General features: G+C 38.9%; 1 protein-coding gene across 2 annotated transcripts in view; it reads left to right on the forward strand.

Annotated features, from left to right (window-relative positions):
• CAP2 (cyclase associated actin cytoskeleton regulatory protein 2) overlaps nt 1–19,468 on the forward strand; it is a 68,326-nt gene that overhangs the window by 26,303 nt on the left and 22,555 nt on the right. For both annotated transcript variants that reach the window (XM_082278006.1, XM_082278007.1), the window contains 3 exons: nt 6,495–6,572; nt 18,784–18,927; nt 19,120–19,205. In XM_082278006.1, the coding sequence (XP_082134132.1) occupies nt 6,495–6,572; nt 18,784–18,927; nt 19,120–19,205 (308 nt within the window). The remainder of the gene's footprint in view (nt 1–6,494; nt 6,573–18,783; nt 18,928–19,119; nt 19,206–19,468) is intronic.

The raw sequence follows: 19,468 nt of genomic DNA on the forward strand, positions 1-19,468 counted from the left end.
TTGAATTTCAACCCCGTTTTCTTCAGGGACCAGTAAGAGGAAGGTGACAGTTTTTTTCTTTTTTTACTTTTCATTTTCCAGAATAAAAAGTGCTTTATTTGGACAACTGCCAGTGACTCCTTAGCAGTTGTCCAGTTTTTAAAAAATCTGTATCAGCCAATTATCTGTTCAAAATAAATACTGTCTCTTTAGCTGGCCTGGATAGTTTCTATGGCAGCCCCATCTTAATTTAAACTCCGTTCTTTTTCCATTTCTTTCCTCTCCCTTCAAACCACCAGCCACTTCACCACTTCACTTTGAAGAGGCTTTTGAAAGCAATATGTAAAAGACAAACTGTGTCTCTTCCTCTGGCAGTGCTGTCCATTTTAGAGAAAGGTTGGGGTCAATGAAGCTCCATCTGTAGTTGTCATTTGCTTTCAGTCATTTTGTCTTTTGCTAGATACAAGAGACCCATAATTATTTCTGCAGAAACTGCATTTTGAACTCAGGACCACTAAATCCCATTTCTTTTCCCTTGTGTCCTCTTTACTATCTAGAAGTGTATTTTGATTTGCTAATCATCTCTATTAATGTTAGCATGTATATATATGCAGATGAGTAATATTCTCCAACAACAGAAGTCCAGTGGATTCTGATATTTACAGTGTGCTTTTAAATGTTATGACTCTGAGGAAATATGGTATTAAATACAATAGCATTTTACAAATTTAATATTATAAAGTCAGTAGGGTAATTTTAGTGACTAAATTTCATTAGGAAATCCTATGTTTGTTTCTCTTACTTCTATTTAGTTTTATTATTTTTTTTCAACTAGTGAATTTACTTGTAACTTGAGATCTGAGTCCATATGCCTATTTGTTCTTGTAGCTTGCTTGGCACATAAATAATGTTTGCATTTATCGGTACTTGGAAACCAGAGTGATGGTCAACTTAGATTGAACAGAACATTTAAAATGAGAACGAGGCAGATCCTAAAACCAGATGTGCTCTGTAGAACTGAACTTTGCCAAAGTAAACTGGTAGTTTAAAATTCAGGTCCAGTTCATCTACATCTACTCAGTTTGAAACAGTGCAAGTTTGAGTGGAATTTGTACTCATGCTCCTTCACACAGGTCAGCAGCGTTGTCTTCATTAGACATCTCTCACAGAGCCTCTGGCAATTTTTGAAGCAGTGGCTTCTGACAAATATCAGAAGTTGGTATTATGTTATGACAGAGAAGGTTAAACCAGTTGCTATTTAAAATACTATTTCTAAACACACATGATTCCTCCATTAACTTCTGCAGGCTTAATTGAGAAGAGGCCAGTCCATGCTGTTACTGCAGTGGTAACAGAGAGGTCACTCACTGTAGTCAGCCATGGGTTTCCGCAAGCATGGAATTGGGCTGTCGTGGCATTACACGTCAAACTTCTGCTCTTCCAGCCATATCAGTCACCTGAGTCAGCTGTCAAACACGCCTGAGGTGAAGGATTAAGATGCCTTGTTCCACATTTTACCAGTGGGGAAATTGGGGTGGTGAATGGAATGCCTCATGGTCCTGGCATTCAGGTCCGAAGTCACAGCCGTCTCCTCCAGCCTCTAGAACAAATTGCTAAAAGCAGAGTAGGAAATACTTTGAGGAACCTGATTCCTTCAAAATATTCACCTCAGCTGAGGAACCTGTCTGATGATTGATGTGTCTGTGTATAATCCCAAGAATGCCAAAAGGATTACCCAAAGTTTTTAGATGTCAATTATTTGTTGCTCCAAAATGGTTTTGTCTGCAGATAGATGTGTGCAAGTTGGTGGTGTACTCTACTCTGATAAATTTACTCAGGATTCCTATCTATTTTTGACACTCAGGCTTCATTACTATAATTGAATATAACTGAAAGAGTTTCAGCTGATTTGTTCTATGATAGTCTTTTGTCTGAGCCGCGCAGGTTGTTGAGAAAGATCCCCTCTGGTGCATTTTCACTCATTAGTCTTCACTGGTTTTGGGGGGGGTCTCATGAAAGAGTTACTTGTCTCTGTAAGTGTAGTGCTGCCTGCTTAGTTACACAGCTTCACTACTAAGCACAGGAAGGTAACAAGGAAGTGTCACATTTGAAAGGCTACAAGAAAAAATCGGAATGGTGATAGACTGAACTAATGCATTCTTAATGAGAAGAAGCTCTTCTATTGCTTTGAAGGGGTGCAGGGAAAGAAGTACGGCATGCTCAGAAGCAGTAAAACTCTGAAAGCTGCTTTTAATGCTGTTGCAGAAAGAAGGAAGTCACTGTGGCAGAATTCATATAAAATTCATCTTGTAAAATGCAAATACTGTGTTAGCACAATCCTTTGATTGAGATTTACATTCAAAGGTGAGAGATCTGGCTGCTCTGCTCCCTACACAATTAAAAGCTTTTGTGACTGGATAAATTTTGGACACATAGCACAAGCCTTGCCATCAATATATAGTCCACTGACAACTGAATATTTCAAACATCTTGAAATAAATTTTGGATAATAAAAAAATGCAAAAATCCACCGTTTAAATGTAGCACAGGTAACTCAAAAGAATGTTACCTATGGCTTGTGTGTCCTCAATAGCACAACATTTCTTAAAGACAGTTCCCAGACATTTTGAGAAAGTGGCCTTGGCCACCCTCTGCAGTAGAGAAGGAGGAGTGATACAATTCTGGAGGAGAAATGAATCCTGGCTCCACATCCAACAACAGTTTTCTCACACATATGAGGCATTGTCAAGGAATGTCAGTCTTTTAGGAACATCAGTGTGTATCATCCAACAGTCTGTCTCCACCTCTGATCAAATTCCAGTGCTTCATCAAAAAGAAGTTAACAATGAGACAAGAAACCAGTTGTTACTTTGTACTCAGAGTGGAGAAAAAAATCCTCTTCAGCCTCCATAGTGACCACTGGGATCTCAAAAGTGTGTATGTAATGCAGTGCAGACAAAGTGCCAGACAGACACATTTTTCAAACCTCGTTGCTGTTACAGCTCAGTATGTGTTCAAGAACTCAATAAACAATCTTAACTTTCTGTATCTAAGGACTCTTGCTCATGTTTGTGCTCTGTTTGATCAGCATTTAAAACTTTGTCTTAAAATAGTGCTTCCTCTTTAGAGGAATTTGAAAGATTCCTTCTGAACTTCACTTTTTGGATTGTTGGAAATCTTATAAATTTGAGACCATGTTTACTCCTGGCCCAGTTTTCAGACCTGTGATTATGTGCTGACACTACATTTTCTTCATTCTCTATTATTTGCATTGTCTATGAGAAAGAATTGTCATATTCCTCAGCCACTGTCTTGCTAAGAAAAATAAGTGAAACTCAAATTCTATCTTTGTAGGACAGATATTCATTGCTTTAAAAATCCAAGTAGGTTGTCTCAGCATCAACTCTGATTTAAGATCGTCTTTTTTAACACAGGTGACCGTGTTAATTCTGTGCACAGAATTCCAGAGGAGGTTCTCTCCAATGGTACTAACACTTCTGTAGATCTACTAAAAATACTTTGCCACATCCATTGTAGAACTGCATAAGCTCTTTTCAAAAGCTGCCTTCCTGGCTTTTATACTTGTATTTTTCAGTCTTCAGCATTTCCAATTAATCAATTTCATGTTTCACCCAGAATTATGCATTGTTTTAAAGGGGCAGCAGCAAAATTTTGTCCAGTCCATATTATCTGTGCCAACAAAATTGTCTTACTCTTCTCAAGTGATGAATGAGTCCTTCTTGATCATGTTAAAACCGCCTAACTTTGGTTGCCCATTAAATTTATGAGGGCACAGCTAGTTCTTGCTCTTATGATACTAAATAAACCTATTGACTGCCCCTAAAACTAATCTCTGAGAAACACAACCAGCAAGTTTCCTCCTCTCAAGTAACACCATCTGTAATATACTTTATTATTGCTTCTGCTTTTCCAGCTTCTTATCCAACTGAAGAATTTTAATACTAGTTTGTGTTACTTCCACTCAAAGTAGGAGTTTCCTGTGAGGACCCATAATAAGCATTTTTATATGATACCCAAATATACTAGATCCAGCACATTATCCTTGTCTAAGAAACAAAGTAAGGATTTCAACCACAGGTAATCCCATTGTAATTTCTTCTGGTTTTAATTTTCATGTGTTTTAATCACTTGTTTCAAATCTCATTTAAATGTTCATGGTGCTGAAGTCAAGCTAACAGTCGTGATATCAGTTGACATAACTTCCCTCCCTCTTCTTGGGCATATTTGCCCAATCTGTCATTGCATATTTCTGTCATCTAGTACTATCTCCAAACGATATATATTTAAAATCTTTTCTGCTTGTGCTTCCATCTGCCAGCATCTTCAGTAGTCTAGAAAAAAGATAATATGGACCCAGTGATTCTGTCACACTGAGCTACGTGTATTTGACTTCCTTTTCAAATGATGTAATTCCCATTGATTTGCCATCATTCTCCTTAGCTGTCCTTTCGATATCTTCATGTACATCAACTTCCTTGAAATTGGGGAAGAGCATTTTATTCAGCAACAGATAATCTATACATCAGAAATAGTATAGATATGCCCTACTTGCCCTTCAGAGCAGTGTCAGGGCCTCACTTCATTGCTTTATTTCTTTGTTATTCTAGTAGCTAAAAAATATGTCTTTGTTTTACTTTCCCGTGCAAGGTACGGTTCAACAAAGCCTTTATCCATCATTCCGTTACTTGTATGTGTTATAAGGCCCGAAAAGAAGTTCTGCTTGATAATCCAGGCCTCCTCTCACTCTTTGAGGGTTTTGTACCTATTCTTAGTACATTGCTTTCATTATTTGTTCATTTAGAGATTCTGACCCTCTCCTACAATTTCTCCCTCCTGCCCAGTGCACACAGATTATTTCCATTCTCAATGTAAGTCCATTCTCTCCTGCATTCAGATCATTAAGTTCCTTAGGCCAATCATCTTCTTTCACTGATTTTTCTATTTTCTAAAAGTTTGCCTTATACCAAGCCTTAGTTACAGATCTATTTTCTTCCATCTTGCAATTTAAGAAGCACTGAATTCATTCATAATCACTTCCTCCTCAGGAACATCAGGTTTTTTTCAGCTGTTTTACAAGGTTCTCCTCACACTCACAAAAAAACCCCTAAGCTTAAAATAACCCACACTTTGTTGTCTTATGAATTTTTGTACCAAAAAAACAGTCATCTGAAATGTCTGAGAATATCTAAACCTTGCTATTATTGATGGTATTTATGTCTCTGGAAAATTTAAATTTCCCCTATTATTTATTTCTTTATCTATTTATAGAGATGATTACAGCTTTCCAAATCTCAGCCTGTCAGACCATATTATCCCATTCTCCCCAAATACTGTCCAAGCTGGGTCTCTTTTACAATCTTCCTTGCAGTGACTTTCATCCTAACAGATTATGTTTTATTCGTGCCATCACATTTTAAGATGAATAAACACAATTTGGCTGGTTTACTTTGCTATAACATAAAATTTCCTGACTTTTATGTATTTTAAGTTGCATCCACATAAACCTGCATATATCATTTCCTTGTTTTCTTTTTAGATTGAAAAAACCTCAAGGAAAACCAGTGTGAGCTTCCCCACCCTTTCACAAAGTGATCATAAATGTACCTATTCATATTAGATTAACTTAACAGCATTTGGTTTGGTTTGTTTTTTATTTAGCAATATATACTGGTTATGAATAATTATTTTCTATACCAGTAATGCTTTCTCTTAGTCACTACTCATCCACCTGGAGGAGGTAGAGGTGACACTGAAATACCGATTCTAATCAATGTATATCATTCAGAATGTACAGAAAATGTGTAGGGTTCAGATAAACAAAAAAGACCAGAAATTTGAACATTAGGAAACACCGAGGAGTGTAGAAATTTATCACCCATCCACACTGGTAACATGTCAGCGTGCTGTCAGGTGCAGCTTTAACCCAAATTCTAGAGCTCTGTGAGTGGAAAACTGCCCAAAAAACTTCAGCCACCATCTCTCATGGCCATCGATCTTAAGAGTCTGCCCACAGATCACAGGGAAGGAATGAATTACAACATAGTCCCTCAGCAAATGTGCCAAGCTCAACTCATCCTAAACATCACCACAGCCTAAGCTGCAGTTCATCTCAAAGCTTGCAGGTTGCTGTTCCCAGGGGTAATAAGTTCTTGCCATGCTCTTGGGTATAAGCCCCACGATTAAAATGCCTAGATGTTCTGTGAAGTGTTAAAATTAAGTCCTCCTGTGACTAAGCGTAGGAATTATAACTAAAAGCCTGCTTAACAACGCATTTTATTTCCTCTCTGAAGATGATAGGGAATTTAACCTTAGGCGTAAAAAAAAAAGTACGGCTAAGCTAGTACTTTAATACATTTCTTCCAGTCAGTGTTGCTGTGATTTAGATGAGAAGCAGCAAGGAAGATTTGAGCTCTCACACTTGACTTTCAGCTGCAACGAAGGGGCATTGGAGGTTACAGGCTAAGGTTTAATTTATATTCCTCCTTTTGTTACAGGCAGAGATGGTACGTGCTGCTTTCCAAGCGCAGAGATCTTTCTTGGTGTTAGCATCTCAATGTCAAGAGCCTCAAGAGGTAAGGAAAGTGACCTGGAGTTTCAAGAGGCAGTGTATGAAAAAGCCTGTGTTCCCATATGTTATTGATCCTGCATTTGCTTTTGTTTGTTCCTTTAGGTATACAGTGCACTTAGAGGCTTGCTTTCACTTTTATAAGCATGGTGCTGTAATAATCAGAAAGCCGTGGTCCAGGGTTAAGAACCTTTTCTGCACTAATACATATAAGATCATTAAAGAAAGCGAAGGAGGTTTCCACTTTACAGCTGTAAGTGGGATCAGTCTTTCTCTGGAAGCTGGAAATGCCATGGAATAGAATGGCTATTTGCCAGGCCCCCAGGGATGCTGCATGGTAGACATTGAAGTCAGGATATAAGCTAGTGAGAGGAAAACTGTAATTGGCCCATACACTCAGTATTCCCCAAACTGAGGTCCAGGTTAGGCCAATTCTGGAAGGAAGGCAAAGCATTTTGTCAAGAAAATGAAAAATCAACTTTTATCAAGTTGATTTATATACTTGTTTTAGTGACAACTATTTAAATCCTCCCCTCACTAGAAAGCTCAGGGAAGCTGTGGAGTTGCTATGAATCTCATTTGTAGTTTCTAGAAGGCTCAGGGCCAATAGCACTGTATCATTCCTGGGAATAGCAATCACATAGCTCTTCTGTGGGACCACCCTTGAACCTTCCTCCTCGGGGTATGCAGAGAATGGTGTCTTCCCTTGCAGTGTCTCATCATGGCCTTCAGTTCTGCCTTTTTCCACTAGTTTCTGCTCCAAAGTGCATTCATTAAACTCCCATTTTTGCAAATCAGAACTCTCTGCACATGGTAGAATTTACTGAAGTTTTGCTGTCACTATTGTTCTTAAAGACACAAATTAGAAGTTTTTCTTATCAGTTTGTTTTAATGGCAAGGGTACTCAAGGAAAAGAAAAAAAAAGCATAGATATTCCAGGCGAGACTAGAGTTCCAAGCAAGAAGGGATCAGCTGTTTTTCCAGCTGTCCCTGATCTCAGTGAGTAAAAGTGGGTCATGGCTCACACAGAACAGGCAAAATTCCCATTGGTACAGGCCTCAAGCAGTCATTTATATTGGCTGTGAATACAATTGCACCCAGTGGCCCACAAAATTCTGCATGTTCATAGGTAAAATATTCCCCAGTGAACAGTTTCCAATGGCCCATAATGTAATGCAGTGTTCTGAAGTGTTGGGATTGTCCCAGCTCTGGTACAAGAATAAGCTGTGGGTCCTGGTTTGGCCTCCTGTGCTCATGTGCTCTCAGTAGGATTTTCTCTGCTTTTCCAGTGAGAATGGCAGTGACTTCTCCCTACTCTTATGCTTACAACCTTCTGACCTCAGGTCAGAGGTCAAGTTTGAGATTTTTTTTCAACTGCAAGGTTTAGAAATTTTCATGTAAAAATGTCAATGAGACACGCTAAAACAAAAAAAAAGAGAGTAGAGGTGAAAAGATTCTCCAGCAATACAGAATGATGGTTACAGAAGCATTAAGAAAAGCAACAAGTAATAAAAACCTTGTCTTAAATATCACCAGAGCTGGCCATCCATATCCATATGTCTTAGTTGCACATTATCAGGCTTGCATAGATTTCTGCAGCTTGTTGAAGGCAAGAAAGTACAATTTTATCATTTAACTGTCTTTTAGCACAGAGGAAGTGCCACATGATGTGTGTGTACACATCATTCCAAAGTTAAAATACCAGGAATGTTACAGACTAAAGTTTCTTTATCAGTGAGAACAAGCCCAGTCCAGTTACTTAAGTTTTTTTAAAGATTGTTAGCTACACATTTTTATAGACATCGAAACACATATTGTTGTTCATTCTTTTTCTGGTTTTTGCATATACTTTTTGCATAGATACACTCAATTATAATATGGACAGATGTGAAAATAATTGAAGGCTGCCTAATCTGTACAAATTGAATATTTTTTTCCCACTGCAGGGAGTGATGGTTCCAGGCATTAGGTTTTTTATATCTCCATCTCAATGAGGAAGAAAATTTCTGTTGTAAAGTCATGTTGGTTAACCATTTTGAAAAAGCTGGTAATCACCAGCTAACCCAGGAGAAGGAAAGAAATAGGGGTCCTGCCCCCTGCTCCCCCAGGACCTTATTGATGTGATGTCATCTTGGCTCTGGTTGTATTTATAGCCTAGAGCCATGGAGTCAGTGTGGAATCCAAACAGGAAAGCTGATCATTAGTGTATCAGAATGCACAGACTAGAGAAAAGCAAATGAAGATGACAGCATATCTATAAATGCAAGAGAAAAGAGAGTAATTCTGTCATTCAGCTGTCTAGACTGTTTGCTTTATAATGTAAAGCTGTGAATGAGCCAGTGAGTTGCGATTATGGCATAGTAGCTTTGTAGACATTCAGAGACAGCGGTGTGGAGACTGAGGGGATTTACTGAGTTCCTGTCATGTTGGGATGTCATACATGGTGCCTTTAAAAAAAAAAAGAGGGAGAGGAAAATGTGCTGGAAAAATAAATTAGCTCAGCTCTTGCAGCTTACAAACTAATGAATAAGGAATTAAAACAAAAAGAAAGGTCCTATATCTATAATGATCCTTGGATATTTTTGTGCTCAGCAAAGAGAGAAACAGATATCATACAAAAAGTGGTATTTTTTTCTCTCTATGAAAATGGCGAAGTCCTAAAATTCATTTAGCTCTTTAACTCGTGCTATGAGTCACTAGCAAACATTTTCAGTCAGGCGTGCTAAAGTTGCTTTTTTGGAGCTTTGCCTCTTGTTAATAGTGTTACTTTTTTCATTTGGAATCTGTTGCAGTACACAGCCTTTATTATCTGTATATGCAAAAATAGTAGGAGCCAGGAAGGTAATTCCAGCTGGCATACCAATCTAGCATCAACTGCAATAAATTACTTTGCAGAGAGCATGTTCTGTTACTTTTTATGGTCATGTTCTATATTTGTGTGTGCAGTGGAAGAGATCACATGACAAAACCACCAGTTGATATTCCTGTTTGTGTATGTCCCAGCTAATGGTTGCTAGATACAGACTCATTCAGTAAGATGGGATTTTTCAGTTCATCCACTTATTAGAAATTATCTGATGCCAAACTTCAAGCATTAAAACAAAAAAAGTCTGTTATAAATTGTTTATTACTATAAATAGTGTAAGAGAATATAGAAGAGTGTATAAGTGAGTACAGAGAAGATGGAGAAGGGAAAATAAATTAGAATATTGCTGTAATCTGTGAGAAGTTGTTTAAAAAGGTATTTTGAGAGCATATGTTTGCATGTTGCTTGGCAATTCAGAAGACAGGTTTTAACATAAACCTTCACAAAGCATTCTGAAATAGTTTGGATCTGAATTTTCTATTTCCCACAGTCTAAGCCAAATACAGTTCTGACTGAAACTTGTTTTTTATTTCATTATATAATAATTTCGTTATTAGTGTTCCTGAGCAAATTTATCTGTTTAACAACTTTTTAAAATTTGTGATCATGAATACTAATCGCTGCTCAAAGTCGCTGCACTAAATTCTTTGTGAGTGGTGACTCATATACTGTCTTCTCTTTATGAATTACTATATTTCACTTTAAGAGTTCAAACAGTTTTAAGAGTTGATTTGAGGGCATGAGAGATCCATTGTTCCTATACTGAGAACAAGTTAATGAGATTATTATTTTTGTGAATCAATATAAGCATATGCAGGATGAGCATGTTCATGGTAAATACTACTACAGATTTAAGTGACAGATGCAGTTCAGACTATAAATGATTACATAATTTCTCATTAGAAAAGAATGCTGAGTTCATATGACTGCCAAAGCTGATGGATTTAATTACTAACATTGTGCAGACAAACATTCCAATTAAATACCTAACTTAAATATCCAGATCCTGCACACAGGTGGGAGGAGAGGAGTGGAAAAAAAGTGAGAGGTAAAGGAGAGCTTTCCTTTAAAAAAAGGGACATCCCCTCCCCACTCCATCTCACAGAAACCCAAGAAACTGTATTTGAATTTGGACTTAGAGCCATGAGAACAAATCCTTCCATTTTTATTTTTTATGTCCAAGTCACAAAAAAAAAAAAAAAAAAAAAAAAAAAAATCTATTGTAGGATTAGAATAGTTGTGGCAAAATCTTTGAATTAAGGTTGAATAAAGGACTCATTCTCAGAATTTTTATGTAGAAATCAAAAGATGAAGATTTACAGTTCCCTACCCTTTGTCAGTGCAGGATTGCTAGGTTTTTTCTCTTTCTATTTTACAGTACTTCAATAACAGGACTCCTGGGACTTATTACTCTGCATTCTAGCAGAATTTGTTTTCTAATTACCCTGACTTGCTTTTGTCATTCCATTTCCCCCTACTTTTCCTCATGCTTACTGGGATCATGCTTACTGTTTTCCAAACATATGAACAGTAGGATGCTCCTCACCTTGTTAATTTATTACTTTCTTATGCAACAGAGTTTGAGCTGAGTTTTGCTGCCATTCTCTCAGCTGATTGTCTGCTGCAAACCTGGTCCTCCGTATCTAGAAATAGCTTATGGAAGAATTTGGTTCAATCCTTTTAAGGTCCTCAGGCCCCAAACTCACAGAAGGTGCCAAGAGTGACATGGACAGAGCCTGAGAATCCTGAGCTCGAAAGGGAACCCCTTCCCCCAGTCCTGTTCTCTGAAATCTTGCCAAACTGTTGGCATATTTCTGTTATCAGCAAGCCTACAACTGCATGTGACGTGTGGTCACAGCCGCAGGGATGGACCAACAGTTTCCAGTCGCTGACCTGCTGCAGTGCAGAGTTCACAGGCTTGTTTTTGGATATTGTTGCAAACTCTGTTTCACATCCAGATAGCCCCTGACACCTGTTATCTCATAATTCTGTCTCAAAATCACTCGTCTACATTTTATCAGCCTCATAGTCATTATACTTTCAGCTCATAGAATCGTTTAGGTTGGAAAAGATCTTTAAGGTTGTCAAGTCCAATCATAAACCCAGCACTGCCAGCTCCACCACTAAACCATGTCTCTAAGCATCACATATACATCTTTTAAATACCTTCAGGGATGGTAGCTCAACCACTTCCCTGGGCAGGTTGTTCCATTACTTGACAACCCTTTCAGTGAAGAAATTTTTCCTAAGCTCCAATCTAAACCTCCCCTGTTGCAACTTGAGGCCATTTTCTTTTGTCCTGTCACTTGTTACCTGGGTGTGGAAACTGACCCTCACCTCACCACAACTTCCTTTCAGGTAGTGGTAGAGAGCAGTAAGGTCTCCCTGAGGCTCCTTTTTTTCCAGGCTTAACACCCCCAGCTCCCTAATTGGCCACTCATAGGACTTACTCTCTAGATCCTTCACCAGCTTCATTGCCCTTCTCTGGACACACTCCACCACCTCAGTGTCTTTCTTTTAGTTAACTTCTCTAGGTATCCTTGTACCATTTCACTTTCTTCACTTGTGTTTGCCAAAACTCACAGGTCAATAAAAGGTGGATGCATTTGAGATTCACTTCTGCCCCAGAGGCAGTGCACTCAGCAGTAAGAAGGCCCAGAGACACTTAGGGATCCAGGGAATACAGAAGGGCTGTGATCAGTTCAACATCACCCAACCTGTACAGAACAGACGCAGAGATTCACATCAGTGGCAGCTCTACGCTGGCTCACACCAACATCCCTGGGCATGGACTTGCCAGCAGTTCACATTCTGTGCAAGAATCAGGCTCCAGCAACCAGAGGCTTCTTGCACTTGTGACCTCCAGTGTACTTGTGTACTCTAGATCCTCATTTGACATACCTGCTAAGCAATTCTGGGGATCTGTAACCCATCACTGGAATTCTGCTGTTTGTAACATAATGTCCTAAAATCACCAGGCTAGTTTTCAGTCCCTGTACCAATGTGTATATTCAAACTGTGCCATGTGAGACCCGACTGAGCTAAGCTGATAGGACACTCCCTCTCCCATTAAGTACCATATTCTTTGTTTCTGCTAAACACAAATCTAAAGTAGTACTCTCCTTTCTCTGTGTTACACAATTCTTTCCTGAGATTTATGCAGATAACCCTCTAAAAAGGAAAACATGGGGGGTACAGGTGACTGAAAAGCAGGGCTTTTTGATTCACAGGTTTGTTCTTTTTTTTCCCCCCACAAATTTTACGTTGGTCTAAATCAGGTCACAACCAATGATTTGTGAATTCCAAAAGTTATGTCAGTTCCAGGACTGCTCAATGAACCTGGCAGTCTTACAGTTTGTCCAAGGATGGAAACCTGCAACATCTAACATCCCTTTCCTGGGACATGCGCCTGTGAAAGGCAATTGCCCTTAGCAAAGATTCATGGTATCTCAGATGTTGTGAACAAAACAACTGTGGCTTAACAGAACACTATCTCCTGACAGAACCTTGCTACCTGGAATGCCCTGGACCCCACTGACATGGACTACAATCACAGCAGCAGGTTTGAGGAGTAGTAAATCAAAAGGTTGAAAGCAGATTATTAGTGTAATTGTTCTTGTTGATTAATTTGTGCCTAAAGCAGGAGAACCCTTCCTTGTTGAAAATACTGCCCACGGAAAGCTGTAGTGGACAAGAATACGAAACATAGAACATTCAAGTCCATTTAAAAACCAGCCAGTCCCAGCCAAAGGCAGTGGGTGTGATTCTGCACTGTTGTAAACTGATGCATGCAATTCATATCAGGCTCTGGATTTCTCCACTGGTTAGAAGTGATTTGTCTTTCACATTCCTCTCCATTTGTCCTGCCTCAGAGTTTACATTTAAAAATAAACCCACAAATGACTAAAGTAGTAATTTGTCATGTGGAGTTATGGTTTGGTATTCCCTGGTTTTTTTCCCACAAAGGACAAAATTGCTACAGCTCATATTGACTGTTAGATTGAAAATTTTTGTGCTATCTAAGAGGAATAAAAGCCAAATACCAATTAATTCATTTTGGAAGCACACAAATGTGTCTATGCTTCTGTGCTGATGAAGCTGACCAGACAGTTCTGCAGATTTGTCTCTCTGTGTCATAGCTCTGCTGCTGCACAGCAGTGAGTTGAAGTGGCAAAACCTATACTGTTGACCAACAGGCCAAATACTTGTTACACCACTATGTTGAAGATTTACAGTCTAAGAAAACTAGGCCATAATAAATTAATGTCTTTCTGTAGTTAGGTAGGAGGAGAGGTTTGAATCCTGAAAATATCAGAATACTAGAGGGACATAAATGTAGTGATATCAGAGAAAAATCTCACTAATGGTCTCTACTGCCAAGCAGAAAATACTTGCAGAGAAAACACTGGATTAAGGTGCAGGGTAAAAAAATTATACTTTATATATTCTTAAATAAAGAGATTATTTCTCAGACTAATCTGAGCACTGATTCTATCCAGACTTTGAATAAACAGTTACAGAAAAAAGGCCTTTCTTAAACTGCATATACACAAAAAAAAAAAAAGGGAAACCTTACACTTTAAACACTTCTTTACAGATTTTGAAAGTACAAAATGTGGGAAATTACAGTTAATCAAAAACTACTTCAGTTCTAGAATCACAGCCACTCACAGCAGAAATGCATCTCACTGGTGATCTTATTCCTGTAGACACAGGATGGGCTTCCTGCTCATCAGCTTTTAACTGCCAAGGTAGGAATGTTGTGTAAGGTGTCCTTCTAGGCTGTCTTTACAGGAATGGCCAGCACCTCTAGAGTCCATTTCTTCACATTTATTAATGTCTTCTAACATATAGTCATCTAATATATATTAATATGTGGAAAGATTCCTCACGGACATCTCTTTCTTCATTTACAGTAGAGGGAATCAAGTCTCAGCTGAGGGCAGATGCCTGCCTGTTAAATTGTTACAACTGAGTGTAGCAGTTGCTATCCATGACATCTTTCATCCCTTGAAAGGATGAAATGTGGAATGGGACTGTACTAGGCTGCTTGCAGAGATAATGGCTGTGTCTACATTAGTATTTTAACTCACAGAGGGACTGTATTTCTCCTTCAAATCAGCCCTGTTTACTATGTCACATTTCACATTATAGAGCAGTCTTAAGGTGTACAAAGTGGGTATCCTTCTGATGAAGTGAAAGATACACTCCTAAACAGCCTCTAAGCCACAATTTACAGCTAGTCCAAAATAGCCCTCCCCAGCATGTATACAGTGCATGTCAGGGCCTCAGCACCAGCTCTTTTGCTCTGCAGAACCACTCCTATTAGGCTGCACTGCTTGCCAACACATACAAAAACACCTGATTCGAATCAACTCCATGTTTCAAACTTGCCTCTTAAAAATACAAAGTAAGTATGATGGAGATTTTATGTAATCATGAAGGAGAGAATAACAAAACTGTACACCATGGAACAGAGGTTGTAGTCATGCTGTTCAGGTTGCAGCTGAGTAAAATGAAGGGGCTGTTAATCCCAAATTCTCTCAGGTTTTTTTTACTGCTCCTGTACCAAAGGTTGCCATTCCCTCATTTTGCATAACTTTAAAGGGTATTTGTTCTCTTGACATGTTTTTTTCATAATAGGTCAGGTTGATTTAAACACTGTAATAGTGAGGCCTGAATTGTGTTGCCACCCATCAACATAAAAATCCTTTAGTAAACAATCTCACCCCTCAAAACCATGTAAGATTAGCTTAAAAATACATAAGACCTTTAAAAACTACATTTTTATTTACCTGCTGTGTTTTGTGCCTTGTGGTTCATGCTGGCAGGTTTCTGGACAACAGTGGTCCTGAGAAAATACCCATTTTTCAAAATTAAAGCTGAGATTTCAAGTAATCACTGACTTGAGCAGCCAAAATTTAAGCAAGCCATTCAGTTTAGTGTGACTTTACAGGCAAATTTTAAACATCACAAAACCCAAAACTTTTGCTATTCTCCTGAACTGAGTGTCCCTGTGTCCCAGTCCTATTAAGCCTGTCATCTGGGGAATTTCTTGTGTGGGTAATGCAAATATGTGAAGGAGAAGAAAGTCTGTGCAGTGTGGTCTGTTGGAATACTGGTATTCCAGGCCACTTTATGAGACTCGGCTGAGACTGTTAAGTCTCTGAAGCCAAAGCCTAAGGCAGTTCTTGTTGCAAGCTGGAACTTTTTTGGAGTGTTTTGGCTAATCATGGCAAGAGTCTTACTACTCTTGATTTTCTAATAAGTATTATAAAATATTATAGACTGGCTGGTTGTTTAGTTATTTGTATTTAAAAAGACAATATGGTTTTAATCATTATTTAAAAATGAAATAAAGGATACTGGGAATTACTTCTGATTTTCATCAGTTGTGCCCATGTTGCATTTTTAAACATTTCAGCAAAACTGATAGTATAATAGGAATGGTATTTGTACAGAGACTCTTAAATTTCTGTTAAACAACTGTTCTGTGTCTTGAATGACAAGAAATTTTATCTAGCACATGCCAAAGGCATGCTGAAGATTTTTCCAACAGTTCTGATTCGTCTTCTGGAATTCAGTTTTCTTAGAGGTACAATATAGACAATAATTTTATTAAGTCAGCTGTTTTAATATTCAATGCAATAAAGAGATTATTCTTCTAGAACCCTCAGCACAACTGTTTCTGCATTGTAAAGCCAAACAAGACTGATTACTGCCAGAATTAATGAGCCATTCTATACCCATATGCCATATACACTGTAATTCATCTGCAATTTAATCACTAACTAAAGATTTAGAACTGAGACAGAACTCAATTAAGTGACTCCTTGCAGGCTTGTGTTCCTGTGTCTAACCTGTACACAGAAACCCAGATGACAGGAAGCTTCCACAAACACACATTTTGTGCAGCCATTGCAGAACAGGATGAGTGCAGAGTGGAGGGAAGGCAGACCGTGCTTCTCTGCCAGGACCTCTCACATGGGACAGAGCTGAGCAAAGCCTCAAGCCCACATTGCAGTGCCAAGGGAATGATTACTTTGAGCAACTTTCCTTAGCAGTATATACTTCACCTTTAAAACTTGCACAGGTTCTGTGAAATTAAATAAATCCACCACATTTTTATAAACATTTCTTATAAATATTTGTTCATTGGATAGATTAAGTCCTGTGTTCTGAGGGACAGAAATAATCTTTGTACCACTGACAGAAGATCCTCAAAGAAGTGGCTGGGAGCTTTTCTGGGAGGAATAGGAGGAGGTGTGGGTCACTGTGGGTCATTCAGAAAAATGTTTGACCCTAATTTTGCCTTCTTATCTATATATATCAAAGTATTCTACAAAATAAAACAGCTATGTTAACATCATTTCATATGGAGGAAATCGAAGCACAGAAAGCTAACGCAGCTTTCCTGGAACCTGATGACAATTTGGTGGGAGAGCTGCAAAGAGAACCCCCATTTAAGGACTCCCACTTCTGTGCCCTATCCACAGAAATGTGCTGCCTCCCAGTGCTGTCTAGATATACCAGGCATCCATGGAGCTGTATTTTTAGCCCTGATATTCTCTTTGGCTGGAACTGGGCCATGAAGATTCACAGTAAGCTAAGGACTGTAAATATCCCTCAGACTATGGGAGGAAAACTGGCATAATATCAAAGCAGAACAAGCACTTTTTAAAATTTCAGTTTTGTTAACTACTGTCATACTTGAAAGATTTCCCTGAAAAATAAGAAAGAACCAACCAGCTGCAGCGTGTTGTAAACAAGCAAAAATTAGAAAGGAGAATTTCTGCAGACTTTGTCATGTTATGGCAACAAAATCATATTTTAAGAACCACAAATCATGGAGGTTTCAGGGCTTTTTCAGGCTTAATGACTTACGCTGGTCATTAAGTCATCAACAAAAAATCTTTTCATTTCCCAGTAATACTGTAAATATTTGTTTTCTCCCAACCCGTTTTGTTGTAGGGCAAGATCACATATCCCCATGTATTTCAGATGCATAGGCCTTTCTCAAAATTACACTACCACTAAAATGTTGAGGCTCCATAGGTGGGTCAAAGTTCTTTTCAAAATGCAGAATCTCTTTTTGACATGTTTTTGAAGTGTCTTTTGACCTGTGTTGATCCGTAGCAAACGTGCTTATTCTAAGGTGACATAAAATTCTGTAATGCTGAGGTCTTCTGGAAGGGTGAAAAGAAAGACTTTAAAATGAAAGAGATTAAGCAGGACATATGTGACCATCATCTTGTGTGTGTCATGGCAGCATTAGTCCTCAAGATCATGAGAGCTAGTTGTCTCCAGCAAGCACATAACAAGTGCTTCACCTGAAAAAGGTGAGAAAAAATGCAGAGTTCTCCTACTTGATCCTCAGTGATTTCCAAGTGAAGTGCCAGGGAGAATCAGAGTGGTGCACTGTCTTTGGTGGGACATGTATGGGTTCTGTGAGCTTACTTTTGCAATATTACAGGGTTGCAAGGTACCGCAGTTGTTTTGCTTGTAAGATGATGACTCCATGTCCCTCAATCTGCTGTTTTCTAAGTGGAAGAATTTTTCCCAGTGAATCAGTGGTCTAAATTAGTTTTTCTGAGACACTGGACCAGTGTGATTTGCATTCACTTTGCACAGGAAAGAGCTTGGATAGATTTTGAATTCATTTTGCTTTTCTCTTCACTCCAGACACTATTCCTTCCACTCAGCAGTCATTCCCCTGGGTACCACTCGTTTCTGATTAGCCCAGAAGAACTTCCCCAAACCATGGCTTGCAGGCAGTATGTTTCCCATGAAATCTTCCTGCATTACTTGCAGCCAAAACATTAAAATGTACCAATAATGGAAGGTAAAATTGATATTGCCTTCAGTGTATTACTTTCTCAGTCTTGTTGCCAGATGATAACAAGCCACTAACAATAGTTTCTTAAGAAGAACTTGGTTAATAGCATGAAAAACTCAAGCATCTGAAGAAGTTCCAGGGATATCCGATGAAAATCACAAGCATTCTGCTAACTCTGAGCTATGGGGTTGATACGGTTCTTAATCTGGGCAGCATGTGAAAATGCTGCCAGTGCTGAGAACAATTTTTGCTACAACATATTATTAGTATTCAATGTCTGTGCATTTTATCACTGCAACCATAGGAGGGTAATTAAATCGGTACTGTAATGTAGAAATTTATGATGACCTTTCTTTCTGGATGTTAAGTCAGTAGGCAAGGAGGACAATATTAAACCATATGGTGCTTTTGGGCCACCCAGTATTAACAGCAGTCTCCTCTCCTCTCCCTCTCCTTCTCCCTCTCCCTCTTCCTTCCCTCCCTTCCTCTCTCCTCTCATTCCCCTTTTTTTTCCAGAGTGAGGTGGCAATGCTTCTCAAGCCCATATCAGACAAGATTCAGGAAATCCAGAACTTCAGAGAAAGGAACAGAGGAAGTAAAATGTTCAACCACCTCTCAGCCGTCAGTGAGAGCATCCCTGCCCTTGGGTGGATAGCAGTGGTAAGTGACACATGGAATGGTTGGGAGGGCTGTAAATAGGTTTCTGGATGGTGCAGGCCAGGATAGCTCCAAATCTTGCAGTACTACACCCAATAAGGTAATAAACCTAGTATGTCAGGGGAGGTGTCTGACTAATGTTTTACTTCCTTTCTCCTTCTGTTGTTTCCTGCTACCATGGGGTGATGGTCCTAGTCTCCTAAACCAGGCCCTTATGTCAAGGAGATGAATGATGCTGCTACCTTTTATACTAACAGGGTATTAAAGGACTACAAGAACAGGTATGTTGCCAAGCTCCAGTATCCACTGGCCAGAGAACAGAGCATTAACCATACCAGTAGGGTTCACAGTGCTATCAAGGAAAGTGTTTTGTAAACTAAAAATAAAACCTTCTTGCAGTAGTATAGTTTCCCCTCCTCGCCTCTGACCTGCAGCATGCTGCAGTGAGAATGGCAGCAGCATTAGCAGTGCTGGTTTTCACTCCATGCACATTTTAAGATTATCTTTAATTTTTCTGGCATTCCAGCATCATGAGCTTATATGC

This window comes from Coloeus monedula (genome assembly GCF_965178545.1).
Source record: "Coloeus monedula genome assembly, chromosome: 1".
NCBI lineage: Eukaryota > Metazoa > Chordata > Aves > Passeriformes > Corvidae > Coloeus > Coloeus monedula.